The sequence below is a fragment of the Lepidothrix coronata genome, unplaced genomic scaffold (genome assembly GCF_001604755.1).
Source record: "Lepidothrix coronata isolate B3197 unplaced genomic scaffold, Lepidothrix_coronata-1.0 Scaffold25, whole genome shotgun sequence".
Taxonomy (NCBI): Eukaryota; Metazoa; Chordata; class Aves; order Passeriformes; family Pipridae; genus Lepidothrix; species Lepidothrix coronata.
Window position 1 is genome coordinate 107,259 of NW_016690205.1, and position 27,461 is coordinate 134,719.

At 40.6% G+C, this 27,461-nt stretch overlaps 1 protein-coding gene across 2 annotated transcripts in view; it reads right to left on the minus strand.

The window, feature by feature from the left end:
* HSPA12A (heat shock protein family A (Hsp70) member 12A) overlaps positions 1 to 26,383 on the minus strand; it is a 55,313-nt gene extending 28,930 nt beyond the window's left edge. The window contains exons 1-7 of one of the 2 annotated variants that reach the window (XM_017809301.1): positions 26,251 to 26,376; positions 13,454 to 13,606; positions 11,564 to 11,649; positions 9,423 to 9,550; positions 2,981 to 3,167; positions 1,992 to 2,096; positions 227 to 343 (exon numbers count right to left, since the gene is read on the minus strand). In XM_017809301.1, coding sequence (XP_017664790.1) covers positions 227 to 343; positions 1,992 to 2,096; positions 2,981 to 3,167; positions 9,423 to 9,550; positions 11,564 to 11,649; positions 13,454 to 13,469 — 639 coding nt within the window. In that variant the 5' untranslated portion in view covers positions 13,470 to 13,606; positions 26,251 to 26,376. Of the gene's footprint in view, positions 1 to 226; positions 344 to 1,991; positions 2,097 to 2,980; positions 3,168 to 9,422; positions 9,551 to 11,563; positions 11,650 to 13,453; positions 13,607 to 26,250 lie in introns of both variants that reach the window. The other variant, XM_017809300.1, reaches the window with a different exon arrangement.
* Positions 26,384 to 27,461: the final 1,078 nt, after the last annotated feature.

Below are 27,461 nucleotides of genomic sequence, written 5' to 3' on the forward strand. Positions count from 1 at the left end.
AGTGAGGGACATGAACATATAAAAGTAAATAGAAAGAAAAAGGCAGTTAAGAGGTCAATACATATAGCTGAAGCTACTGCTTGGTAGAGTTAACTCCTCTTTCAATATTTCTAAACCATTATTTATACAGTTTATACTAGAGCTAATTGTCCCAAATACAGTTTATCATTTAGCCTACTAACTAGAGCTTTAAAGGGGCATTTTTACATTCAGCCTGTAATATTACCTTGTAGGCAGCTTGTCTCATAAACTGCTTTGCAGGCTGTTTCCAAATAGCAGGCACTGTAATAACCCATCTTACTTCAGTGTTTTCGAAATCTGAGCCTCCTTGGTCACTGAGTTCCTAAATAAAAGGAAAATAGAGGTGAATGCAAAATCATAGATGTCTACTTTACAAGAAAATATTATTTTCTGCTGGCTCCAGTAACAGTAACTCTTTCTTTTCAAATTTCTTCCTGTTACATCTATGCTACGAGTCAGGATTACTTCCAACCTGTCAAGAATGCTTTACTGTGCCAAAAGGTGGGATTAGGGTTGAAGCTTTCTCAAGGAGACCTATAGAAAAGTTTACTGCTAACACGAAGTAGAAAATTTGGTTTTTGCAAAAGCAGCAATTTACAGTGTGTTACAAAACATTTATATACATTCCTAGTCACGGTGTGGTATTTGCTGTTGGCTTCAAGAATTCACACATCTTGATTAACAGACAGAAAAATATTTGAAGTATCACTGATGAACATTATGTTTTACAAACTGGATTTTTCAATGACTTCTTTATACACCACTTACCTTTAAATCAAAGTTTTACAATGCAGTTAACAAGGGGAAGTTACAGTTAACCTCCTTTAAAAAAATGACTGATGGCTCCTTCAAAATTTTGCTTTAAGCAAACATTCAAGACTAGTTTAGTACTTTTATTGTCCTTTTTTTCCCCTTAAAAAGAGGAAAGTCTGTACTGCATTTGCAAATTAGGTGATATACTGACATGTTTTGGGAAAGGTTCCAAGTAAAATGTCATTACCATATGTCCTATCTAAATCTCCATCCAAACATAGAAAGGTTCAGAAAGGTGAACAACAGGCCTTTAGAACGTAAAAAAATGTTTCTGCATGTGCTGAGCCAAGGTGTTGTGTTTGTTTAGCTATGCTGCAGTTCAAAAATCCATGCTGGAAAAGTAGTACCTTTATACTGCACAAGGCAACAGAAACGGACAGATTATAGTCCAAAGTAACAGCTCACTCACATTGCTTGTCTAATTAGTTCCAGGATTTATTCATAAATGCCAGGGATTTAGTTATTAACATCAGGAAAGGACATAGCCCTGAACAGGCAGCACAGTAAATACGGGATTGTACCCAACCACATTCACATTTGCTAAGAACTTCCCCCCTGTATGCACAGCTTCACAGTCATTGTGACTCCACAACCAACCACAAAACAGTTTAAAAAGTCTTAGAAACAATGAGGCATTTGAATTGAAGTGGTAGGATTGTTTCTCTGCAGCCATAAGGAAGAGACTGAGATCTCAGAGAAAATAAATTAAACCCATTCAAAAAAGTAGGTTAGCTTTTAGCAACAAGGCTATTTTAAACAATGCTTGCTTGGATGAATATTCTGATTTGACCCAGGAACTGCTATGCTTACGTTGACATTATAGTGGCACCTTTGAAGCCAATGTTTACTTAATTCACAACTGACTGTTTACATGAGGTTTTAAATCCCAAAACCAGTTTACTGGGGCCATGTATTTCACTGGAGAACACAATAAACAATCTTGTGATCACAGACATTTCAAATGGGAAATGGAAAATAATACTTCAGACTATTGTGAGCTCCTCCGAGTCCACAGCTTGCCCAGGGTTTCTACACCTGCCTTGCTTTGTTTACATCAAATACTACTGAGGTCAAAACTTGGCAAGGTTAAAAGTGTTAAGCTCATATTTATACCAGTTATAAATACAGAAGATCTTGATAAGGAAGTATTACCCCACCTTTAAGGCCTGTTCCTTAAAGAATTGCAGAGCGTAAGCAAATATCTCAAGTGCTTTGACTTTTTTGCCATTTGCAGCTGTCAGGTCTGTCTCCATGGTAAGATTCTACATGAAAGAAAATAACAGGAAGTTACTAAAAGAAGGTAAATATGAAATTTATTCCCACTGCTTGAGGAAAGGGAATCCTCATTATCCACCTGGTTAGGAAAAAGTGACAAAACTGTTCTGAAGAGGATTTAACTCATCACTTGAATTTCCTGGAGCATGACATTTTGCTGCTTATTTTAGACTTTGTTTTTAAACACTTACCATGTCTACAGATAACTGCAGGCAGAGAGAGGAATATGGATTAAATATTAAATAATTGCAATAAGTGTATCTGTAATTAATTGCAACAAAGCTGCACATGCAAGCAATTTAAGCCCAGTTGAGAGTTAAAAGCCTAGATTTTTGGCTTGCCACCAACACATGAAACCAGAAAACACCTCAACAGAGAAAGTACTGGCTGATTCCCAAAACTCTAGAATGGATTAAAGACAAAAATATAATCAATAGGAATAACGTCAAATTAACAGTATGATTTGCACTTGTTGTTCTGGCAACAAATTCTGGGTGAGTCTGCTCCTCTGCACTAGAGCTCAGTATGGCTCTTATATTCCATTTCTGCTGACTAGATTTACAGAACAAACCAACACATGCAGACTCCCCAGACAGCTATGAATTTCACCCAGGAAAATTAGGACATGAAGATCTAAGCAAAGTAGATACCGAACTTCTAAGATTTATAAAGAAGGCTGGCAAAATACAGTTGCCAAATGCAGCGAGAAGCAAAATGAATCACGTTAACTGAAGAGTTTCATTTGCTTAATTTACTCTCTAAACTTAGAAATAGAGCTGCTTCACATCTAGTTGACAATCTTCAGGCAAGGATCTAGTACTGTTCAGAGGAAAACAATTTGAGTAGCAAATGCTACTTGGTTCTTACTTACACCAGTGGTATGTAGTTTCATCTTAAACTTTTCAAAATACAACCAGTGCTTCGATTCAGTGGGATCCAAGTCATGGTAGAAATCTCTTGCTGCATAGCCAAAGCTATGAAACTTTCTCTCTGGAGTTAGGAGGATAGTGGTCGGTGTCTTCTGGTTGGATACACCTGGATCTCCACCTTCCCATCGTCTAACCAAGAAGTGAAACAGCTTCAGTAAGTGATGCTCAAGTTTAGAGCCACAGAAAAAACCCAAGTGTAGCACGAGAAAAACAATGTGGTGGCAAATTTCAGACTGCTTTTCCCTCCAAAGATACTAATTTCAAACCCTGTAATACCAAAATCAAATGGATTTAGTCCCACCTAAGAAAAAAGGACTGCAATCTTCATTTCAGGTAATTCAATACATTTTGTGGTTAGTTGTATAATTCTTAAGGACATAATCATACTCAGAAAAGAACACAGATTCCCTGAAGTAAGACATACACAATTAAAAAGGAAACAGTTTTGTACTTAAATTTTCTAATTAAGCATACAAATGTAATAAACATTGTACAGAAAAGAAAAAAAAAATAATTATCCTGGAACACAACTAATAAAAACCCAAATCTGGGCTATCCAATTTCTTATCAGGCTCCATGAATGCTTACTTGTATGGGATATTTTTCCTATACAGAATTAGGGACTTGCTCAAGCCATCTGCACACCACTATGGAGAAGTTGATCAAATCCCTGTTTCTGTCACAGAATACTCTCTGAAACAAGACAAGCCAGTTCAAATAACATCTGACCACGTGCCTCATTTCCTGGACACCTGAAACTCTGAAGACATGCCTGCAGATGTTGACCTCTCTGCATTGCACTCTCTACTCACCTGAAGTTGATGAATTTTGTGTTTTAAATGCCCAAAATGCTGTAAAAGTTTTAATCTGTCAAAAATGAAGCAGATTCCCCAACTCCCAAGTATCTCAAAGGCACCAAAATATTTCTGTCACTATTGGTGAATATAACTATCCTCTCTTATCAAGATTGCACAGGTATCTTTGAGGATACCCAAGAGGCATAAAAGTCGTAAGGCAGAAGTAACCCAAAGCTTGTTTCACAGAATGGACAGGAAAATAAAAAAGAACATCAAATATGGGAGCATGCAGCAGCAGGAATTGCAGGGGGGCTTGGCAGGACAACAAGGTCAGACAGTAGAAGGTCATCCCAGAGACAGCTGTGAACATTCCTGTCTTCTCCTCACTTTCCCATCACAAAAAAAAACCAAGGCAGAATGGAACAACAAGAAACTTGCATGACTGTTCCTCCCCCCCTCACATACAAGTACGTTTACCAGAAAAGATTTTCTTTAAAAGGCATCAGTAGAAAATCTATTTATGCTCTCAGACATAATCATAACACAACTCAAACAGGAGCCAAGTTAAGATCACAAAGGCAACTGCATTCATTATTAAACTACATGTCGATTGCTTTTTTCCAAAGATAGCAAAATAGCAAAACACAATTTCAGAATACACTCCTGCCCAAGTCCTTATTCTGAAGCACAAAAAGGCTGCCGTGCTCTGTGGTAGCTGTTTATGTGACATAGGCAGATTATTTAGAAAGAATAATTTCCATTTCACTCTCAAAAACACTTGAATCCATTGAAAATAAACTGACCTCTAGACCAAGACAGAAAACTGACCTGGAAAACTGCAAACTAAGGGGTTCATACTTGGCAAAGTACCAAGGACCAGGACCTTGTAACATGCAGGAAACCCTTCAGACCACTCAGCTGGATCAAACAGAGCAAAATCTGCCCCCTTTTGCACAAGCAGCAGCGACAGCAGAGAATACACGTCTGAAAATTTTCAGCGTAGAGGACAATTCTGCTGCTCTGAAGCAGAAACAGCACGATGAGGAGTGGAATGATTTCCATCTTCATCAACTTGAAAAAACTTTCCTAAGCCTCCCTAGTTCTGCTACTCAGCCCCTGAGCTATGATCAGCTGGCAAGGGCTCTGCTCCAGGTCATTCCTTTCTAACCTGCTGCTAGAAATGCACTTGGTCAACTCTAAAATCTTTGAGTAGGTGTTACAGCAAACATATGGTTCCAATGTGAAGAAGCTGGGATCTCACAGCCTCTGAACAGAAAAGACTGCTATTTCACCAGATTGTTAAATCCCACACACCCGCTGCAGGCAGAGAGGAGACAGACTGATATCGTTTTCCCTTGGAATCATTAATGATTCATTCTGAGTCACCGGGGGGAAATGCCATAAATAGGCTGTGGCTAATAACAATACTTCTTTGTTTTTCGTTACGGCCAGGCACATCTTCTCTTTCCGGAACAAGTACACTTAAGGTGCGGTTTAAATGAAGACAAATTTATGTTCAGTGCTACAGGCTGAAATTTTCAAAGCCACCCAGAGAATTGGATGCTCACTTCCTGACGAGTTTCTGATGGAAACTAGACACGATAATTGCTCAGCCTGTATTATTGTTCAGTCACAGAAAGGGCAATAAGGAAAGAGAAAGTGAAATATGACTTAACCATTGGCAATCAGAGACTTAAAAATATTGCCATGTGACATTTTTCTAGAGAGAAGCAGCTGCAAAGGCACGTGAATGGTAACCCCTGGCTGCAACACTCTTCTCAGGTGGAGCTCTGGCCTCGCTCCAGTTAGTGGGGGCTTCTACTCAGTAGAGCTAGGACTGCAACACCTTCATTTGCAGTTTTCTTTCTTGGCACCAATACAGGCAAAATAATGGTAATAATGCTCTTACGAAAAATAAAAATAAAATACCTATTAAAAGCATACACTTATACAAGCCAGAATTGCTCTAAATGCATATGGGGGATATTTTCTCAGAGCAGGATCAGAGTCAAAAAAGCTATTCAGATAGAACCAAGGTAGAATTTTGCCCAAAGGCAGACATATGAGCTTCTAGGCTGATATAGATGGATTATCTCAACAGTGATGCAAACAGCACAGACCTGTTTATATCCACAGAATATCTTCACTGTGTACGAGAAGTGAAAATAAGAGACAAGAGGAAAGTTAGTGAGGAAAGGGCCATGAGGTTATACTAAGGTTAGAGAAATGTCCTTCCTTACACTTCGATCAGGCTAAAAGACAGACCAAAGAGTGATCTGTGCAGTGATGAGATTTTGATCCAGAGCTGCAGCAAAACAGTCAAGGAAATGAAAGAGTGATCATCAGAATGCAGATGAACGCCATGAGGAGTGTGTACGCAGCAGAAAGGCAAGTGTGTGCCTCCCATAACTACAAGCCAGGGAAGAGAAGGAAAAGAGAAAACCTGAAGGTTGAAGTTACACTGAAAAGAGACAACAATCTCCCTCCTTCCAAAGACGGGCTGCAATTTGTTTCACAACTACATGCATTTTTCCATTTATTTTTTTTCCATTTGTGAAATACATTCAGTTTGTTGCTATTTAACCAGTAGCCAAAACATCTGTAACTTCATGTAATGGCATATAAATCAATAAGAGTTTTTCAAAACTGTGTAACAGCTCGTGTATTCTCTCCAAATGTGACATTATTAACTCATTCTACAGCAGCAAACTTTCATTATGGCCCTGACACTGCCCTGCCCGCCGAAGTGAGGAACTCATGGCCAGGCTGTTCATAAGCATTTACTCACAATGTCAAGGTATGCAGCAAATAACACATACTCCTACTCTGCAACAAGAACCTGAAGTCAGCCACAACTACCTTTAAGAGAAGCTGGGGGGAAATCACAAGAGTTGTCACGTGTGAAGTTGTACCTAACAGTGATAAAACAGTAACCAGTGGTTTGCAAAGTGAAGACATTCATTGTTCATCAAGAAACACACACCCAACTGCAAACACATGCTGACATGAGTGAGGCTACTCATACATTTAAAGATAAGTATATGCTTAAAGAACTCTGTTAGGTCAACGCTTATAAACTTGTTTTTTTTTAGTACTGGGCATCACAGCAAATAAACACAGACAAAAACATGACTTTGCCTACTAATTACAGGACTAGAATAATGGTGCTGCTGACATTACACTCAAACTTGGTGCTAAAGCCCCTTATGTTCATTTTTTCCAAAGTAGGACCTTCTAAATAAACCCATCTTATCCTTCCCTGAGACATTTACAGAAAAGCAGCTTTGTTAAAAGGCAGTCAGAAATCTAAGTATCTGGAAAGGATCAACACTAAGGAGGGAAAGGTGGAAAAAATCTTAGGAAGCACAGAGGACCATGCATCACTGGTATGCTTTATTTTAACGTAAACATTCTCCAGTGCGGGCGGGAAGTTACATTTACTCTCCTGAAATATTTGTAAATTATCCTCCATGTAAGCCTCATTATATACAGAGTTTGAACCTCTTAATACCTTCTGAACTACTGAAGACTTATTTTGATAAATATACCATTCTTTTAATTGAATTTCATAATTTCATGAGTATTTATATATAAATATATATAAAAACATTACATACATTATTTGGTAAGTCAGTTTGAGTTATATCTTGCCCAAAATTCCTCCCTGCCAGCCCTATTCATTTATTTAAAAAATTTTTAAATAATTCTTGGTATTAAAATATTTTCCATTGTTTGAAATACCTATTGGAAATATGAATACATTTACCCCCCTGCCAAATGTTCCTCTCTTCTGGTTGGAAATCCACAAAGTAATTTATTTAATTTCTTTCAATATCAGTATCTCATACAATAACTACATAGTTCTGAAATCACAGTCATGCTACCGTTATTGTGTTAGGAAGAAAATACCATGTTTTGAACCATAAGTAGCAAAGTCAATTAAGATTAGGAATATATTCTCAGCTGGGCACAAAGCACCTAGATTTCAGTGTCCCCAGTCATCGACCGCAGGAAGCCTGGTACCCTGGAAGGAGAAGCTAGTCTGTAATATGAACCCAATGGCAAAATCAGGTCCTAAGATAAAATTTTGAGTCCAAAGAACTTAAAGGACTTCCCTAGAAATGGTAGGGATTTCACACAGTAAAGTCTCCACAGAGGTTATAGGAACAGCATAGAATATACACTTTAGGCTTGCTCAGGTACAGCTTCAGAGATGTCTTCCCTCATTGCATCCAACTTCTTCGAGAACTTTAATTAATTACTTGCTGTCGAAAGAGAACAGGAACTGATAAACTCGGGTTTCAACTTGCCAATCCTGTAACCTTTCTGAGACAGCAACACATGGCCTGTCCTTTGACTTCCAGCCTCGTGCACCTTCCTGTGCTGGTCGGAGAACACCAGAGGGTTGAAATGCATAAAAGCCCTCGAATGCATTAGTTGTCCATACTGCAAGTGGTACTTTGTACCTGGATGGCACAATATTGTTGAGAAATTTACCTCCCCTTAGACAGTATTTCAAATCCCTCAGTTGCATTAGAAATATTCTGCAACCATACACAAACCAACTATGCAGGCTGACTGCACAGCCAATACTGTCTGCTGAGATTAAGGGAGCTGCATTCAGCCAGCATCTTTGCTTAGAAAAATTGCAGTATATCACACTAGACTGCAGCAAATTAGTCTTTTTGACCTTTTGTTCTCAGTATTGCAGAACATTACCTACTGCTATAACAGCAGCATTGTTTAGACTCTTCTGTGACTGAGCTTTCATACCTAATTTATGTCTGAAATTATCTTGGCCTTGTTACAACATAGTGATTTTAAATATACTTCAATAAGAATTGTATAGGTTTTTAATAAAAAGACTATAAAATAATGTAACAATGGTTTGCAGGGCATACCTTTCTGATAGCTGCCGTAACAGCTTTTCTACTTGTAATTGTATTGATTTATATTGTGTTCATTTAATTAAGAAATAAAAAAATACCCCCCACACTTAAGAGCATCTGAAGTCTGTCCCTTACACACATATAAAACAGAACAGGTTTCACATTAAACCTTCATTTTTACATTCATGCCTTTTGATTGCTTATTTCCCAGTATCACTGTTTCATTATCATAGACTGGATTCAAATTTAGTGCTACAAAGCTTCAATCAGTCAAACAAACTACCAGTTTCTGGGTGCAAGTAACTTAGTGTTGTACACAAGTACACAAGTATGATTCCAGGGGATGGGCAACTCCTGGGAAATGCCATGACCCTCAGTAAAGTGTAGCTTCTCTCGATATCTAAGATAAGGGTATCCTGACTTAATAATGCTCCCTGAAAAATTCCATATACTCACTGATCCCTCCTTTCACTTGTGTCATCTTGTAAACTCAGCAAAATAAGAGGATATGTTTCCACTGACTACTAAAGCAAATTAGAATACAATAACATGCAACAGAAAGTTATAATCATGAGAAATATTCATACTATGTCTAGACAGTTCTAGACACTTCAGGCTCCTGTAGGAAATACCTATGGCTACTGCAGACAGCCCGTGTTATCACAGTCCAAAAAGAAATGCTGCATTGCAGCCCTTACCTCATTACATGAATACATTCTGGTTCCTTGGTGAAGCTGTAGGCGTAGCCACTGGATGTTGTGCCAAAATCAATAGCCACAACAACAAGAAATAACTGTTCTACAGCATCATCTGCATCAGAGTCCTTCTGTTAAATAGTAGAAGCAAAACAGACACTGAGTAACTGATCAGAATAACTAACTCGTCAGTATTTTTGCTCTCTGTGACATGCATATAAAATAAGAGCTTCCCTACAGTTGCATTTATGACCAAAGCTGACACCAAAAAGCTGCACATTCCAATGGAGGAGGAAATTCAATATATGACTCAACATATTTGCTAGAGCCTTTTATATATAACCTTCTGATCAAGAGTTTCCTTCATACTAATTTTTGAATACTTCTTATCCTATATTGTTAAAACTTGTGGTTTTGGGGTTCTTTTGGTTTTTGGGTTTTTTTTCTTAAACTCATCAACTGAAGAATATGTTTATATCCATTGATGTGGTATATTTGGGACTTATTTGGTGGTTTTAGGAGTTAACTGTGTGATAACCTTGAACATGAAGTACTATTACTATTCAAAAATAACAGACAGAACAATCCAAAATACAGCAATAAGCTTTATATCCCAAGAAAATTATTTATTTATGAAGAATTTACATAACACTTACTTTGCAAGCACTACATGCATTCTTTCCTCCTCCCTGTGCTAGAATGTGGAAAGCTGTTTGGCTGCTTATAGTGAATTTGAATACTCCTTCCTGCCTTTTACCTGTAATCCTGCAATCCCTGAAAAGCATGCTCAAGGGCAATGTGGGAATGTTAACTAGAAGAGCTGGAAGGATTATGGCTCAAATCATAATGATTTGATACAAAGCACGGTGTGAATAAACAAGTTGTACCATTCCCCAGTAGGGTGTGGCCTAACCTAAACCCTGTATAAAGGAGGAATAAGTAATAAACATCAAAGAGCTATTCACATCCTGATGGGTGTTAAAGCACAAACAATTTAGCAAGACAAGAGAGCTGAAGCAACTGTGGTTATCTTTTACAGAGGAACTGCCATATGTTCTCACTCTGGGAGCAGTGTACCACCATATTCCCCACATATCTCCACTAGTTCCATCCCTACCACTTCCAGTACATTTCCATTGTGCCCCTACTTTTGCCAAGATCAGCCCATAGGCCTGCTACTTAAAATGGAGAAACAAGAGTAATAAGTTTCAGTCTCAAATCATGAAAAGATTTATTTGGATTCTCCTAATAAAGCTTTTCAACTAGGACAATATGTTCTTTATATGTCTTCCTCAAAGACTTAAAGGAGCAAATGTAACTGAAATAGGATGTAAATTCATCAGTACGACAGAAGTAAAAGGGGAAGTTCTAGAGTATATGGAGAAAGAAGGTAATAAAAGCAAAAAATTATGAGTGAGAACACTGGAAATCCTCAAGATAGGTTCCTGTACAACTCTGAACTCAATTCAGAAAGCTAAGGCAGAAGTCTGACAAGGATAAAATGTGTTCTGAACACGATCCCTTGCAATATCATGAAATACACTGTGCATTTCCTGTGTTACAAATCATACAGATGATCTTAAAAACATGTGAGACTTAACAGGATTTTATCAACAAAATCAGCATGATGTACCAGAGGTTAAACACACTACCTTTATGGGACATTTGCTTGCTTCTAAATGCTTATAGAAGTTGTTATTTCCTTAAGAAATGAAACCAGTTCTATTTTGAGCTTCTCTCTCTAGATGTATGTATCTATAGGAGGAGATTCTTTTCTCTGGGAATTTGGATTTTACTGTTCAGTATCATTTATATCCCTCTGGTTTTTTTTGAATGGGAATTTTCAGGGTCTGCCTCAATAAATCAGTGATAACGACAGGGGCAGAACTTGGGAACCCTGAGGATCAAGAAGCCCCATACAAAAGTATGCAGCAAATAAAAAACAGCAAAACCAGGACCACAATGAAATGAATGAGAGCTCTGTCACCAACCCTAGTGTGATCAAAATTTCACTTAATACTATGGATGGCATAAAGGGGATCACTATGAGAGAAAATGACACTTTCTGAAGAAATTATGTCCCACTAAACAGGCAGGAGAAAGTAACATCAGCACACAGTGTATGTTAAGAGTGCATTTCTTACCACAATATGTGAAGGAGACAGTGGAGTTATTCCAGGGTCTCCCAAACTTTTGGCTGGTGATGAGTAAGCAGATGTGGAAACTGCATCTAAAGGGAACCAAACGTTTGTCAGTGCCAGTAAGCAGAACAAGCAGGATATGCTTTGCAAACAGCTATACTATTTTTCAGTTGTAACAAATCTGCTAAAAAAGAAAGCAAATTCCACAGCTGCCATCTAAAATACACGGTTTGGCCTTACAACATGCTAAGACACAGCTGCAGTTTCGGTTTTAAAATATTTGTCTGACCTTCATGACTAACTTCCATTCTTTTGCCTCTTACATTGCCATGTACAATTTTAAAATTCTTCCTAAATATATTCACAAATCATAGTTGATACAAGCATCTCAAACACTACACACTCACATTACCGCCCAAGATTTAAATGTCTGAATGCAGAAACTAAACACGAGTTGTGAGATCAAAAAAGACAGATTCATTTTAAGAGAAAAAGAGGAGTTGATAGCAATTGAACAAAGCAGGAAGAGTAAGTTGCAATTAGTCCATCCTGAGCCTTTATTCTGAAACTTTCCCAATACTGTCTCTGTTTTTATTCTTCAATACACTCTGCACTGAAACATCTTGCAGCTGTTAATACTACTGCAGGACAGAATCCAGCTGGGAAAAAGGAAAGTATTATTAACAAGTCATCAAAGAAATATTTCTACCCAGCATACAATACTAAAACTTCCTTTAAAGGAACAGACCAAATGAGTGATAAATACTGTAATGCACTATTTGTATTTACACTGTTGATGACAGAAAAGGAAATGGCTTATTAAAACAATTAAGTATCGATCAGTTAGAAGGATTTATACATATGTTCTTTTATGAAGAATGCAACAGTTTATCAAAATGTAGAAATGGTACCACACACTCTGTCCCTGCTCATACCCCTCTGTCCCCAAATGTAAGCCTTGAGTTTACTGAATTCTCTTCTGTAGAATACAAGCTAATGAGATGTAAAGCAGAATGATGTAATAGGTCTCTGAAGATTAATAATCATAATAAATATTAAATAATACATTTCAATGTATTTTTATTACTATTTGGATATATCACACACTTATGCATAGCATGTAATTCCTAGACATGACTGACAAGTCAAAGCTTTATTCCAAGATGACACAGAAGCTACTCTCAAAGACCTTAGAATGACTTAGTGAAGAATCCTGTTGTTTCTGGTAATCAAATATGTGTTGTTTCCCAGGGAAGATTCAAAAATTCCGCAGTGGGCAACTATGGGATAATCTGCCACAGGAAAAAAAAAATGTTCCTCCGAATCTTAATATTGCTCTTGTACACCATTTATTTCTTTAAGTTATAACATGCATGTTCAGCCTGGTTTTCAGAAGCATTTACAGAAGCAGAATGTTTGCATTTCATACACAAGTTCTCCAGGAATATATAATGTTACTCCTCTTGCAGTGAAGTACAAAAGGCCAAATGTGACAACCACAGGGTCTGCTTGGTTCATTAAGATGTTCATTCAGAACAGATGCTGTTATGAGCCTCCTTTGTGCCATTTCTTCCTCTTTTCAAAACATTAATTATTGTACCATCAACGTATCATTGTTTTAGAATTGAAGAACAGTATTTCAGCACAGAAAAAAAAAATAAAAGGAATGAATCACAATATATATTCCTTGCATCTTGCTGTCATTCCAGGGGAATGCTGGACCTGAACCAGTACTTCCTGAGCAGACCAGGACATCACAATACTGACTCAACATCTTTGGAAACTGGCTCTTTCCCCCTGCTGAGGATGCTGAGTTTGCAGACCAGAAATGCAGACATCAATCACTCTCTCTGTGCTGCAGTGTTTCTCCCTGTCACTAGTTCTTTGGGTTACCTGTTTCCGCACTCATGTTTCAGGGATGTGCTGGAGCAGGTCCAGAGGAGGCCACAAAGATGCTCAGGGGGCTGGAGCACCTCTGCTCTGGAGACAGGCCGGGAGAGAGGCTCCAGGGAGAGCTTAGAGCACCTTCCAGTACCTAAAGGGGGCCTACAAAAAAGTCAGAGAGGGACATTTTACAAGGGCATGTAGTGATAGGACAAAGGCTTTAGTGTGAAAGAGGGATTTCCACCAGACATTAGGAAGAAATTCTTTACTAAGGTGGAGACACACTGGCACAGGTTGCCCAGAACAGCTGTGGCTGCCCCATCCCTGGAAGAGTCCAAGGCCAGGTTGGACAGGGCTTGGAGCAACCTGGGATAGTGGAAGGATTCCCTGCCCATGGCAAAGGGGCTGGAACTAGATGATCTTTAAAGTCCTTTCCAACCCAAACCATTCCATGATGTATTTTCCATCCTGTCTTCAGTTATCAGCTTGGGTGTACCCTGAGAACTTATTTATAGCTTTATATGTAACTCTGAAAATCCTGTGTGACAGTATACACATTCTTTTTGTATTTCACAGAGCGGTGATTAAATAACCAGTGCAATATTCATATCAATCCAATGAAACTGCTAATTTGGGTTCTATCAAGAATTTATTCACTTAACTTGTGATAATCCAGAGGTGTAAAAAGTATACAAGGACACTCACTGTATTCCTAAGTGTAAAAATATTTGCTAACACAACCAAAAATGTTAATCAGAGATAAGAGGTCTGTCTTAGAGATCCCCAAAAAATAATGTTTAAAACAGAAAATGGACTTGGATACTTTCATCAAAAATCTTTGAAACAAATTGTCCATTTCACTTTCAAAATGCTCTTGACAACTTACACATAAAGGCTGGAATTGTAGAAGGACTAACTTTTTCTAATTTTCATCAACTGTTCAGCTCCACTGGAAGGTTAAGGTGATTTATCAATATTTTCAGAAGAGAGAAAAAAACCCCTTCCAAACCCATGACCATTCTGCACCGTATTCACTGCTGCTCCTGCAAACACCCACCTAAATAAAATAATTCTACAATGCATCCCACATGCCACCAGCCTAGAGAAAGATCAAGCAAGGAAAACCATGGAAGGCAGTGCTACAGCCTCTAAAGTAGCACAGTACAATTTCAACCAAAGGTACTGTTAGAGTGGTTTTATAGAGGTGCTATCATGTTGGCAAAAGCAGAAGTCGGAACTGATTTCATGACTACTAACTAATCATGTGCAATGACTGGGGCAGCCGTAACTGTGATATTCCAACTCTGCTGTTAAAAGAGGCTCTGACATGCTCAGAGAGGTAATAAATGAATAAGTGCAGTTCAGAACACCGGGAAGTTAAGATGTGTTTTATCAGGGTGGTTGGCACATACAGAAAATGGCTTGCAAGCCCATCACCCTGAATTCAGTGTCATGACTTCTTCTCAACAAGCAGTGAAACAGTTGTTAAAAGCAAATGAAATTAGGAAATTTGTAACATCATACTCTCTACCTTATCTAAACGGCAAGGTGTTAAAATATATTTGCCCATGTGGGAGCTTTCATATTTTGTTAGGTGTTTCCTTGGGGAAAAAAAATGTGCATGTGGCACCAATTTTTACAGCTGTGTTCTGAAGAGCAGTAAATTAATGGATATTCCAGGATATTTAAGAATCTCTTATCTCTAAAGCACTGTGATTGGTTGATCTGAAGGAAACAAAAGCATCTGCTCCAAGCTAGAGATTGGGAAAAGGGTTGCAAAGAACCTGATTTGCAATCACGAAACAGAAAAAGGATGCCTAGCCTGTCCTGGATAGTATCACGGTATTTGGAACAGTTCTTAAATGCAGAATAACTTATTAAGGCTTCTGTGATGAAAAAACATAATCAAGTAATGTTCCACGTAGCTCAAGTTCCAGCTTTATCTCCCATGTTTACTAAGGATCTCTATCTGTGTCAAACTACATGCTATGAAAGGAACATATAGCTAAACAGTATATATTAAGTAAACAGTTAATCCTTGCCAATTTGCACTCCAAATTAAATGGACGAATCTGATCTAGAATTCAAATTAAAGTAAGTCTTAGAACACTTACACCGGTATTGAAAATAATCTTTTTCTAAATACAATGCAAACTTCTTGAATAAAAATTCTTAAATTTACTTATTATATGAATATTGACTGTCTATATCAGGAGCTTGGGTAATTTCACTAAATGTGTACAGAATAACTTTGAGCACATCTTTACAATTTCTGACTTTAGTCCTAACCTAAGCAATTGCCAAAGAACACCTTGGGAATTTTCAAGGTGAGCAGAAGTGGAAGGGAAAACAGAGAAGGCTCCTATTTTCAGACTTTTTTTTAACATTCAGAGGGTCCTATCTGATTTGCAAATTCCTAAACAATTACAGAATTTGTTGAAATTATGAGATCAGCAGATACTGTATTAATAGTGAATCATATTCATTATCACATTAGCTCCAATTGTTGGTTTGGTAGATTTAATTTAAATTATTCCTTCTTTTCATCTAAACACATGCAAGAGTTTATTTTCTGTGGTTTCCTGCAATAGGCTAATCAGTTTAGCTTTTTCTGTTCTTCAGTAAATGATCAGCTACATTGTAGATTTGAACAAAATGCAATAAAGGATTAACCTTTAAGTGTCACAGAATGCAGAGCAGAAGCAAAGTCCAGAACATTTATAAAAACTTAGCTGATGCAGTGTGAATAGTTCACTGATTGCATGTTCAGCTGAATCTGATTTTCTAATAGATCCAGAGAACAGGACCAAGCTCATCATTTAACTAGAAAGATCAGTTAGTGGCAGCTGCAAGACTATTAAGTCTATTCTGAATATTTGGGAGCCCCTGCCACACATTCCTATTCAGGTCTGGATAAATGAGTTTTAGTGAACACTAAAAAAAAAAAATAAAAAAAAAATCAGACATGGACCAGTAGAGGCCCAGATAACCAGTTTCAAGACAGTAGCTTCAACCTGTTTCTAGAAAGATGACTGCTCAACCTCACAGTCACAACCCACTAAGGTGGGACTCAAACAAAATAAGGTTTTAGCAGCCACACAAAATATTCTCCTTTCTATTAAATTCAGTTTTTATTAAATATTTCAACTATATATAACTGAACTACACAAGGTATCAGTAAAATCTCCTGCTTCACATTTCATGGAAGTTGTTCCTTTCCCCAGCGAAGCAGGATGCCATAGCAGTGGATTCCTGGCAGAAGGTTCCCGGCAATCCAAGCAACACAGGCAATGGATAAGCCAAAGTGGGAATCATCTCTAAAAATTTAACAGGACAAGTCAAAGTAGGAACCCCGGCAGCATGGTATGCTACTCCACAGCAGAAAGCACAGAACTGCAGTCAGAACAGGAAAGGGAGGACATTTCTCAATATGTCTCGTGTCACCAGTACACCAGATGGAAAAGAAACAACTTTAAAAAAAAGAAGAAGAAATAATGACTCAAGCCCCAACTTTGCCATGCAAAACCTCATCATGGATCTTTTCAGGCACATTCTGCAGTACTTTAGAGTCATGCCTACAAACGCAAAGGCTTGGCGAGGAGAGAAGCTGCATTTTCCAAACCTTCACAGACCTCACTTCCACGTGATGGTGAAAGGGGCTCACCATGCTCTGGATCTCCTACAGCTGTTTTGCAAACCTGAAAACCAGCAGCATCACCACGATACCACCTCTCTGTAGGAGCACGCCTCAACACTCGTGTGTACGTTATATCCCAATCAACCCAAGTTAATCTCTATTTCTATCCTGACAAAGTGGCCACAAACCCAACACTTGCTAATTAAACTCTTCTCGCTATTTTCTGAATCAACAACAGGATCAATACTATTCCTTATTTCAGATCATAGTTACAGCATTTTAAGAAGTGCTCTTACAATGCTAAATTGGTTTTTTCAATCCGTAATATACAATGCAATTATTTCCATTCATTGTGCAGATCTCAGTCTCTGACTGAGCTTGAGGATCCACTCCAAGGACCCAGTGGTTTCTTGCACACCCTCTTCCAGGCTCTCCCAAACTCCCAACTGAGAATAGCTGCAGTACACCACCCTGGCTCAAGAGGAAAGCTGCAATAACTCTTTCTGATTTGTATAATGCATATCCACTGTTCCATATGCCAAAACATTTGAGCTCTCAGCTATTTGTAGGCTGATGAACCAGATGCACAGGGTAAGTTGGGATGCATTAGACCTACTAAAAATGCCACTATTACGAGTGAGCTTTATGGCTCCAATAAATCCAAGTTAACTGAATTTACCATGTATGTGCTGAATACTTTCACAAATCAAACATTGGCACATATCTGACAGCCAATTTTCTGGAATTTCCAGCCATCCAGTACATGGTGAGAGTGACTGCTGCTACATGTACATATACTGCTCTGCTCTCAGTCAGACTGTTGGCAATACCAAAATATTAGCCAAATGCTTTATTTCCTATTTAGGAACTGTGTCTGGATTTAAAATTTAGGAAAAAATCCAAACTGATGTACTGAATCAAATATGGCTATAAAGTAGTCATCAGGCAATAAGAGAATGGAACGATACCACTGTTTTTCATTCAAAAGATTATATATCTTTTTGAGCATGAAAATAATTTTGACACAAGCAAAGCTGGCTAATGATGTTTGCTGAACAGGAAAAGAAGGGTTTACCATATTGCTACTAGCTTATTCAGCTTTTCCCATTGCTGAGATTTTGCTTTGCATTAAGTACATGTCAGAGCTTTCAAATGTAACATGACAACCTAGAGCATTTAACTGTAAACACAAAGATGGCCTTTGAAAATACTTAAGGAACAACAAAAAAAAAGAGACTGAGAGAAGCAAATACTAAAAAAATTAAAAACAATTAAAATATTCTTATGCGTAATAAAAAGATCCCATATTTCATATCAGAAGTAAGAACCTTCTGTGTCTACTGAATCCAATGGCACCACTGTTATTGCCATCAATGGAATCAGAGTTCTTTGTTTTAAAATGCCAGTAGGCATCCAGCTGGTTTGCTGGAAGACTGTGATACACTTCTCTTCCATGAATATGGCCACAGCTAACCTCTGATACAAATCCAAGTTTCCTGATAGCCTTTCATAATATCTGGTCCCCCGAAGAGCTGGTATTCATTGCACTGATACCAATTAGAGTGCAGTAATTTCCTAAGTAAAAAAAAAAAATAATCTCCCAATTCTTTGGATAAAATTCTAAGAATAAGACGTTTTTCATTACGACTTTGACCTTTTCCATTTATGCTTTTACACTGTCTCCCACCATGATTACGGTTTGACTAGAGGAATTACTTTTTCACTATGCTATCCAGCTTTTTAAGTCAAGTTTTTACCTTTATTGTTAAGAGTATTAAAAAATAACCCCAAGTTGTGTTTTAACAACTCACTCTGTGGACTATATTCATTTTCCTGCGCCTCACTGGCAAAGGGAAACCAAAAGACACTACTTGTGAACTTAATTTAAGATGAAAGAAACACACAAGAACTCGCAATAACCTTCTGAAAATGCCACATGGGTTATGTTCCCTTCTCCTCTTTTTGACAGGGTGTAGGCTGAACTATTTTACCTACATTTGGTCTGACCTCACTAATGCTTGGTAAGCTGGACTAAACCAGAGTGATCACGCTCCTGTGCATGCTGGGTGTATAGTGCCTCAGACAGGTCCTTACCAACAGCTGTCTGCCCTTCAGCTGCCTTGAACTCAAACCTTTTCACCATCTACACTGTAAGTCTCAAATCCAGCTCCACCTTGAATGACTCGAGAGCTTTCCAGCTTTTGTGATCAGCCAGCTCCCTTTTCCTTCCCCGTCCTAATGAGATTCCAACTTGCTCAAAACCTGCCCACGCCCCAGCTCCTGGGCTTGGGGGAACTCCCCAGTGCTGTCTTGCAGTGATCCCTCTCTTCTTCCACTCCAGCTCTTCCACACCCACGTATGACTGCCAGGAGAGACAAAACTGATCCTGGGTTACAAGCTGCAAAGGGCAGGCTGCATGTTGTGATAAAGGTGGCTTAACAACAGATTTGGCAGCTCAGAGTGGTAGAAGAGAATTCTCCATGATCTTTCTAAATATTCCACACATACTTTAATACACACTAATCTGCTGTTCCTCCAACAAGCTCTTCTCTGAACTTGCTTCCTTCAGGCTTCCTTGCACTATTTGCCTCAGTGCAAGCGCTGCTTTCCTGTATCTCTCATTTCCTCCATCACTGCTTCCAGAAACACATAAGGAACAGAAAGCAAAACAGAGATGTACAGAATTCTGTATACTTCCTAGAAAAGGTTTCCTGCTGCTTCTCCTTCATCATGATGTCTGTCATCATCTGCCTCCTCCTCTTGGTTCACTGCAAGGTTATCAGGAATGGCACTAATAAGATTATGCTCTAATTCCCAGGACCATACTCATAAAACAGAACTCCAGTGATGTTAATCACTCTTTGACAAAACACGATTTCCCACCTGAGAGTGGGATAATTCATTGTTTTCTCTTTTTAAAATGCATTATCAAAATATTCCAGAGTTATCAAACCCTGTTTTACTGCAAATCTCTATTTAAGAAGCATCTCAAGATGCAAATGTATCCCAAAAAGAACACAATCTTAGATCTACCTCCTAGATCGAGATGTTCAAGGAAATATTATTCAAAGACTGAACAAGAATCGCTGTTCAGCTTTTCCAGACCATGTGTCCACCACACAGGAAAAAGTACACTTTTGGGGGCATCTGTTTACTTAGAAGGCAAAAAGGTTATTTAGTGTTCAAGCATTCTGAGATTCACAAAGTATCTTGCATTGCATCAAGCTGGATGAATGCAGTGACACCTTTATCTTAAAACGTAAATTGGAAAAAATACTTGAAAATGTTTGTCTTCATATTAACAATCTTCAGGAATGCTAAACATGATTCATACATTTGTAGAGTCCAGACAAGAAAAAACAAACCTCTCTCACCAATTCACAGGGAAAAAAGAAGTGGCGGGCAGGGTAAAAAGAACAGCCAACTAGAACAGCCATTACTTATAGTAGTCAGCATGAGTGATGCTATATATAAATCCCTTCATATTCTTCAAGGCTATTAAACTCAATTTTTTCAAAGATGGGAAGATAAAAGAATATTAGTTGTGGCTAAACTGAAAAAAATCCTATCACATTTGACAAATCATTAGCAAAGTCATCTGTGAAAACATAGTCTGATTTAGCTTCTGAGTGACATCTCATTGCTATATCAAAAGTAAGTTTGCATTTATTTTTTTTATTTGGTGATCTTGAAAACAACAGCTATCAGGCTTAGAAGAAAGTTTCATGAAAAATATGAGCAAAGAAGAAAATATATGATTAGTATTTGTAGAGTAGGTCATAAAGTCATGCAGTCACCAACCAAAATCTATTTCCAGAGCTTTTTATACTAGCATCCATCAGGCTTATATTGAAGTGCCACTTCTACCACTCTGAGCTGCCATGACTGTGCACACAGATCACACCGAGACCAACACTGACCAGCCAGAAAACCAACTGCAAAGTGACACTGTCACGGTGACAAGCCAATGGCAAAGGAGTTCCTGTGGCTACAATCGTAACAGGACCATAGCTGAGTCAGCAAGAAAGCTACTACAAAAGGTTGATTTTTGAGTGCAGCAGGTCCATAATGACAATACTGGAAGCTTTTGTAAATGGCATGCCCTGCTGTTCAGATTACAGCATGTGCTCTACTCAGGTATCCATGGAAACTTGAGAAAAAGACGTTAAATTTGTTGTATCTGTTTGGCATCAGGGAATGGGTCTAGTTGACAGTCAGCCTAGCCTAACCTCAGGTATTCTGATCTTTAAATGTGGAGAAAGCACTGAGTCCTCAAACAATGATAAATCCACAAGACCAAACGGTCACATTTCCCAAACAATGACACAGAGGAGACAAGGATGTACTAAAGAACAGTTATTTGCTATTATCTCTTGACAGAGAAAAACATCCCGAACCCTGTAATGAGGAAAAGACACCCGAATATTCCCTCTTGCAACCTCACAGGGAACAGGAAAAAGAGAAAGTGTGGATACAAACACATGGAACCTCTCAAAGAAAGGCTGTGTCGGGACAGGTGGACACAGAGTGCTTAGGACTGCAAAATCCTTGGAAAGAAAGTGCTTCAACCCTAGACACTGGTCCTGAACTACGCTTAGAACACAAGATGTATCCAAAAAATGGACAAATTGAAGCAGTATTCCCAGATATCCTTATGGGATAAGGAAGTAGCATAGAGAGAATAATTTATCTCTGGTCTCTTCCCCAAGGAAACCAATGCAGGTTGGGCAGGCTCCCACAATAGAAACAGATAGGAAGTGGATTAACTCCCTCAGATGGCATGGAATTGCTATAATGGAACTACATTCACATAATACACACTTTTCCGGACTCAAACTGATAACAATTACTAGAAATCTCTCTCAATGTTCCTCAGAAACTGCATCTGCAGAGCACAGTCTGAGAGTACTGACTCAGAACTACTGACATAAGAAACAGCTAAAAGAAAAGCCTTCTCCGGGTCTCCTGTTCTTGCAAATTCAGATGTCTTTAGAACTGATCCACCCAGAGCCCTGCAAACCAACCCTGGAGCCAGCGAGCACCCAGTGACTGTCTCCCAGGAGCAGAGCACAAGGTGCTGATGGCAGGGCACACCAACACAGCTCGCTGAGCCACTCTCTGATGTCCTTGACACACCCTGATGCAGTCCTGAGTAAGGGCATTTTGTCAAGTCCTTAGTGAAGAATAAAGGCTTTCTAGGCTGAATGCTGGCCTTCATATCCTGAGTATTTTCATTTATTCATTTGCTTACTTATTAGAACTGACTGCATTTTCCTTTTCATTTACATGAAAACCTTTCTCAAATCCCTCTGAGACAGCCTTTGAAGGAATTTCCTGTTTTAATACTGATTACTTACACAGCTAACCACTGCTGTACTAATTTTAAAACACTGCAACGTCACTGTTTTAACAGCAGTTATGGCAATATTTAAAACTTGCATTTGTTTATTTTAAATGCATATCACTGTGACTCTTAAAAGCACAGCACATGAGCCAGAGCTGAGATATTTTTGAGTAATGAGAGCTATGGAATGTTCTTTTAAGATCAAAAATGTGCCTGGTCACTGAGAAAAGGCAGTTTCAATTTAATGACCCAGGAGCCAGGACACTGATCACAGTGAAGATGATGAAGCCTGCAGATATGTCACAGGCATTTCAGATCACTGAGGTTTGTACTTGGCAGCAGCATTCCCTCAGCTCAACACCAACATCTGTGACCTTACAGCACCAAACATCTGCACACTCTTCAGTAAAACATTTGTGAAGCAACTGTACCATTTACAATCACGACCAATGGACTTCAGAGCTCATTGCTGGAACAGACTCCAAGTCCTCCTGGTACCTCTCTCATTGCAGAAATACAGCTGAACAAGCAAGTGCAATACTGATGCAACCTGGAGTTTCACCCATTTCTGTTTTCCACTGGCCAAGGCTGTTTAATGGGAAAGGGACAAGTGCCATACAGCAGCTGAATAAGTAAGAACTGAAGTAATTTATGGATAGACAAAATACTCTAAAGATTTCACTAAAGCTGCATATGGAAAATACCAAAATCTACTTTACTTAAAGAACATAAAAAAGGGAATAGATGCAAACTCCCCAAAAGGTCATGTTGCTTCATGCCAAATTAAGGTCATGACTGTTCTTATTCTCCTAACAGAAAGTAGCATTGTTTGCGTGCATTGTTTTTCACTCCTTTCATCTTCCCTTACCGTTTACTAAGAGCCAGCACAGGTTTTTTAAATACCCAAAAAAGCCAATTTGCTTCTTCACAATGCCTACAGACTAAAACAGCCAGAGAGAAGTTTCTAAAACCATAAATGGTGTGCTTTTTGAAGTCAAATACTTGTGAAATCCCATCTGACACATCGTCAGAAGGCAGAACCTATTCAGATACAGAAAACTGACATTACAGGATCCTTTAATGTTTTTGTTTTAACATAAAAAGTATATTTTTAAGAAAGGGAAGGTTGCTTTGTGCATTTATAGATAGAATAAGTAAAATCATAGTAGAGGACGGCAAAAGGGAGTTAATCACCCAGAACAGCTTAGAAGAATAAATAACTGGAAATTTTAAAATATTTAACCAGATCTGCAACTTCAAAAGGAAAAAAAAAAAAGAAATTCAGTCTTAATTGCAACAGCAGATATGACATCCAGGAGGGGCCTAAAAAATTTCAATAGCACTCAATGAAATAAAGAAGTATTTGGCAGAAAAGAGCACAAGATGAGTCACCAGTCAGGTCCCATATAACCCCAACCACCAGTGACACAGTTAAGAGAGCAAAACATATCCTAAATCTTGACGTTTACATGCAGGGATCAGGTCTTTTATAGCTGAGGCAGCATTGTGGTCTTCTGCACAGAACTGGCCTCCCAGAGGCTGCTTTAACTTGAGCTGACATCTGAGGCTGCAGCAGCCTCTTCCAGCACCCAGTGACAGTGGTGTTTGACTGACACCCTGGTCACGCCCTGTGGACTAGGATGAAGCCCATCCTAGTCAGCTACCCATCAGCTACAAACACCTCTGGACAGAAGGGACCTTTTGGGGCCTCACCACAGCTGACTGAAGCTTTGGGGAGACTTTGCAGGTACAGAGGAGGGCAGCTCTGTTGAACACCAACTGCTGTCCCTGTGGGAATGAACTAAACATTTGGACTGAAAGCTCACAGGGTGACAGTATCATAAAGGAAAACTTGTCAGCTCAACCAGCGTTACCCAGTCGTGAGCCAACGCTTTAGAAATGACAGAAGTCAGTATAATTAGAAGCTTTACATGCAATAGCTCCTGGGTATGACCAATCTCACCCAGGCTCACACTAACCAAGCTGCAGGTACCGCAGTGCTGTGCTAACTGAAGCTGTAACAAGGATCAGCAGGCACTGCACACAACACTCAGCTATGTTACACACTGATATTTCTTTATGCACTGTACTGTGCTGCAATAAGTGACTGCAGCATCAATACTGTCAATACAACACACACCAAATCACGTTTTATCCCTGAAGCCTTTTTTCCTCTGACAGCTTCAGCATTCCAGCGCATGGCAAGAACATAAAGATTTCTGACATAACAAATCATTGCTTTACTACCTGGTCTTCAGTCTTCTAACAAAATCCCTCCTGTGCAGATTCTCCCTATGTCACAAATTACTTCATTTCAGTATTGCATCGCACTAACCTTGCAAGTTGGCAGAAAACAAAACACATGATACCCTGTCATTTGAAAGACAAATGAATCCGTCAGTCTGTTCTTCCCTTTGTCAGCTGCATGCTAGAAAATTGTTACAGGTTACTTCAAATCAAACAGATATTAGAGACTTTACTTAGGAAGCACTGAGAACATTTAGATGGGGAGGTGGGGGAGAGAGAGAAAATCCAGTAGAGCAGGTAGTCTTGGAGACTCAAATAGTTTCTAAGTATTGTAGTCCGGTTGGTTTTAGGTTTTTTCAATGGATACTTTATTACTCTTTTATTCCATTTGCACTGAAATTAAGCTACATTATTCCAAATGTTCCCCAAATACTATTATTGGTATTCAAACCCAACCTTTTAAGTTTCCCCATACATTTCTACCAGCACCTTTGGCTCAGCATTACAGTTTCCTCAAACCTTTGCAGCATGCAGTGAGGAAGAAGGGATGGAGCACTCGAATGAAATCAGGCTGAGTCTGCATTTCCCTTAAGAGTTATTCACCCATATCATTTGTATCCTAGGAACCCCCTTCCCTCCCCCAGCTCCATTTCCACACAAGGAGAGACCACCTCTGTCCTGCAAAGGCTGTGTTATATTTATGAGGCACAGCGTAACCACAAACGGACCAAACACACAGAATCCTTGTTTCACGCAAAACGAGGTTCAGCTCAGCTCGTGTCAAGTTTGCAGAATCAGAGACATGCGGACCCGCTAACGTGGTAAAACGCCCCGCTCGGGGCTTCCCCCACCCCTACACCTCGGTGGGAGCTCCCCGGTCCCCGACGATGCGTCGGGATGCTCGGGCGCTCAGCCCAGAAAGCGCCGTCTCTCCCACCCAGCTGCCAGGTCTTTCTCTTCCAGTACACCAGGCTATTCGCTACAAGCGGGGTGCTGCCTCTATGTCAGCAGCAGCCCCTGATCTCCTCTCTAAGCCCTCCCTCTTCTCCCTCGGCAAAGGGACACCCGGACTGGCGGGGGGATCGAAGCCACAAAGGCCCGGCCGGCGGGGATGCCGCGCCCGCCGCAGCGCCCCAGGCAGGGCTCCCGCCCCGCCTCGGCCCCGCCCGCGGTGCCGCCGCATCGCTTTGTCACCTGGAGCCCCCGCGCTGCTGCACCGGCTCCCCGGGGACGGCCCGTGATGGAGGATGAGCCGCGGGGTGCGCTCCGCAGGAACCCCCATCCCATCCCATCCCATCCCATCCCATCCCATCCCATCCCATCCCATCCCATCGCATCCCGCGGGGCACCCCCGGGCCCGGGAGCGAGGGGGCGGCGGCCCTGCCCTGCCCTGCCCGCGCGGCACAGCCCGGCCGGCGGGGCCAGGACATTGTGTGCCGCCTCCCCGCCCCCGGACGGGGCTCCCTCCGCCGCAGCTCGCTTCCCCCGATCGGCCGGGGCCGCGCCGGGCTGCAGCGCTCCTGCATTGCGGCGGGGCCCGGCGGAGCGAGAGCGGGCAGCGCCGCCGCTGCCCCTTACCTGCAGCTCCGCTCTCCGCCTCCGACATGGCAGGGGCTGGAGCCGCGCTGCCCGGCCCGGGGGAGGCTCCGCTCCTTCCTCCCGTCCCCACCCCGCTGCGCCTTCCTGCGGGCGGTGCGGAGCCAGGGGAGGGCTGCGCGCCCGGCCCGGCGCTGACGCCTTCCCGCGCCGGCTGTGGGGCCGCACCGCCCCTCCCTCCCCGCAGCCGCACAAGGGACCGGCGGGGGGGCGGCTCCGAGGGACGGACGGCCCAGCCCCAGATGCGGATTTCGCGGCTGCTGAAGCAGAAACCCCTCCCCGGGGACAGCTATGGAAAGAGACCCCTCTCCGTGGCCACTCCCTCGTCCTGGGCGCCGGGAAAGGGTGCTGGAATCCTGCGGGAGGCGGAGCCGTGAGGATGCCTGCAAAGGTTGCACCGGCTGCTTGCCGTCGGGTTGCCAGGGGTGTGTAGGTAGAGGTAACCCGAACAGTCAGACTTTAACAGGTCTCTCGGCATCATGAATTACGGGGTGACTTTTACAACATGGGATTCTTTTTATTTGTCTTTGGAATGAACTCTTCCACGTGGTTCTGCGGTGCCATCAGGCCAGAACCTCATGTTTCCAGTGATTTTTAGCTAATTGTCTCCAGGACCTGGGAGAGAAACACCCCTGCTGTCACTTGATCCATGATTAGGTTTAAGACTTCTCCAAACTATGTAAGAGGCCATTACAAACACAAGAATAAAAATAAGGCTGGTATCCTCCCATGCACAATCCTGGAGCCAGAGAAAGGGTTCTCCTGGTTTCCTCCCGTGCTTCATTGTCTAAATCTCCTTTGCTTTCCAGCCTCAGCAGCCAGTCACATTTTGAAAGCACTGCCGGCAGTTCACGTGAAATAAATAAAGGCATTAACTCCAAGCACAGCCTCAGTTCCTTGATAATTCCTAGGCTCAGGAGGTCACTGGCATTCATTGCAGTGTAAAATCCACCCAAAGTTCTCCCAAGTCCTCTCACCAAAGCTGTTGCTCACACAAGGCAGGATCCCTGTGAAACCCCTGGAGACTGGGGAATTTTGAAGCAAAATCCCAGATGCTGCAGGTGCTTACTCAGCACCTCCCTCTGTTCCCTGGTTTCTTGCTCTCATGGCATTTGCTCTGTTCTCTGTAAGTTTTATTGCCTCTGAGGACAGAAGGTGTGGCACAAAAGTTAAAGCACTAAACTCCTTCACAT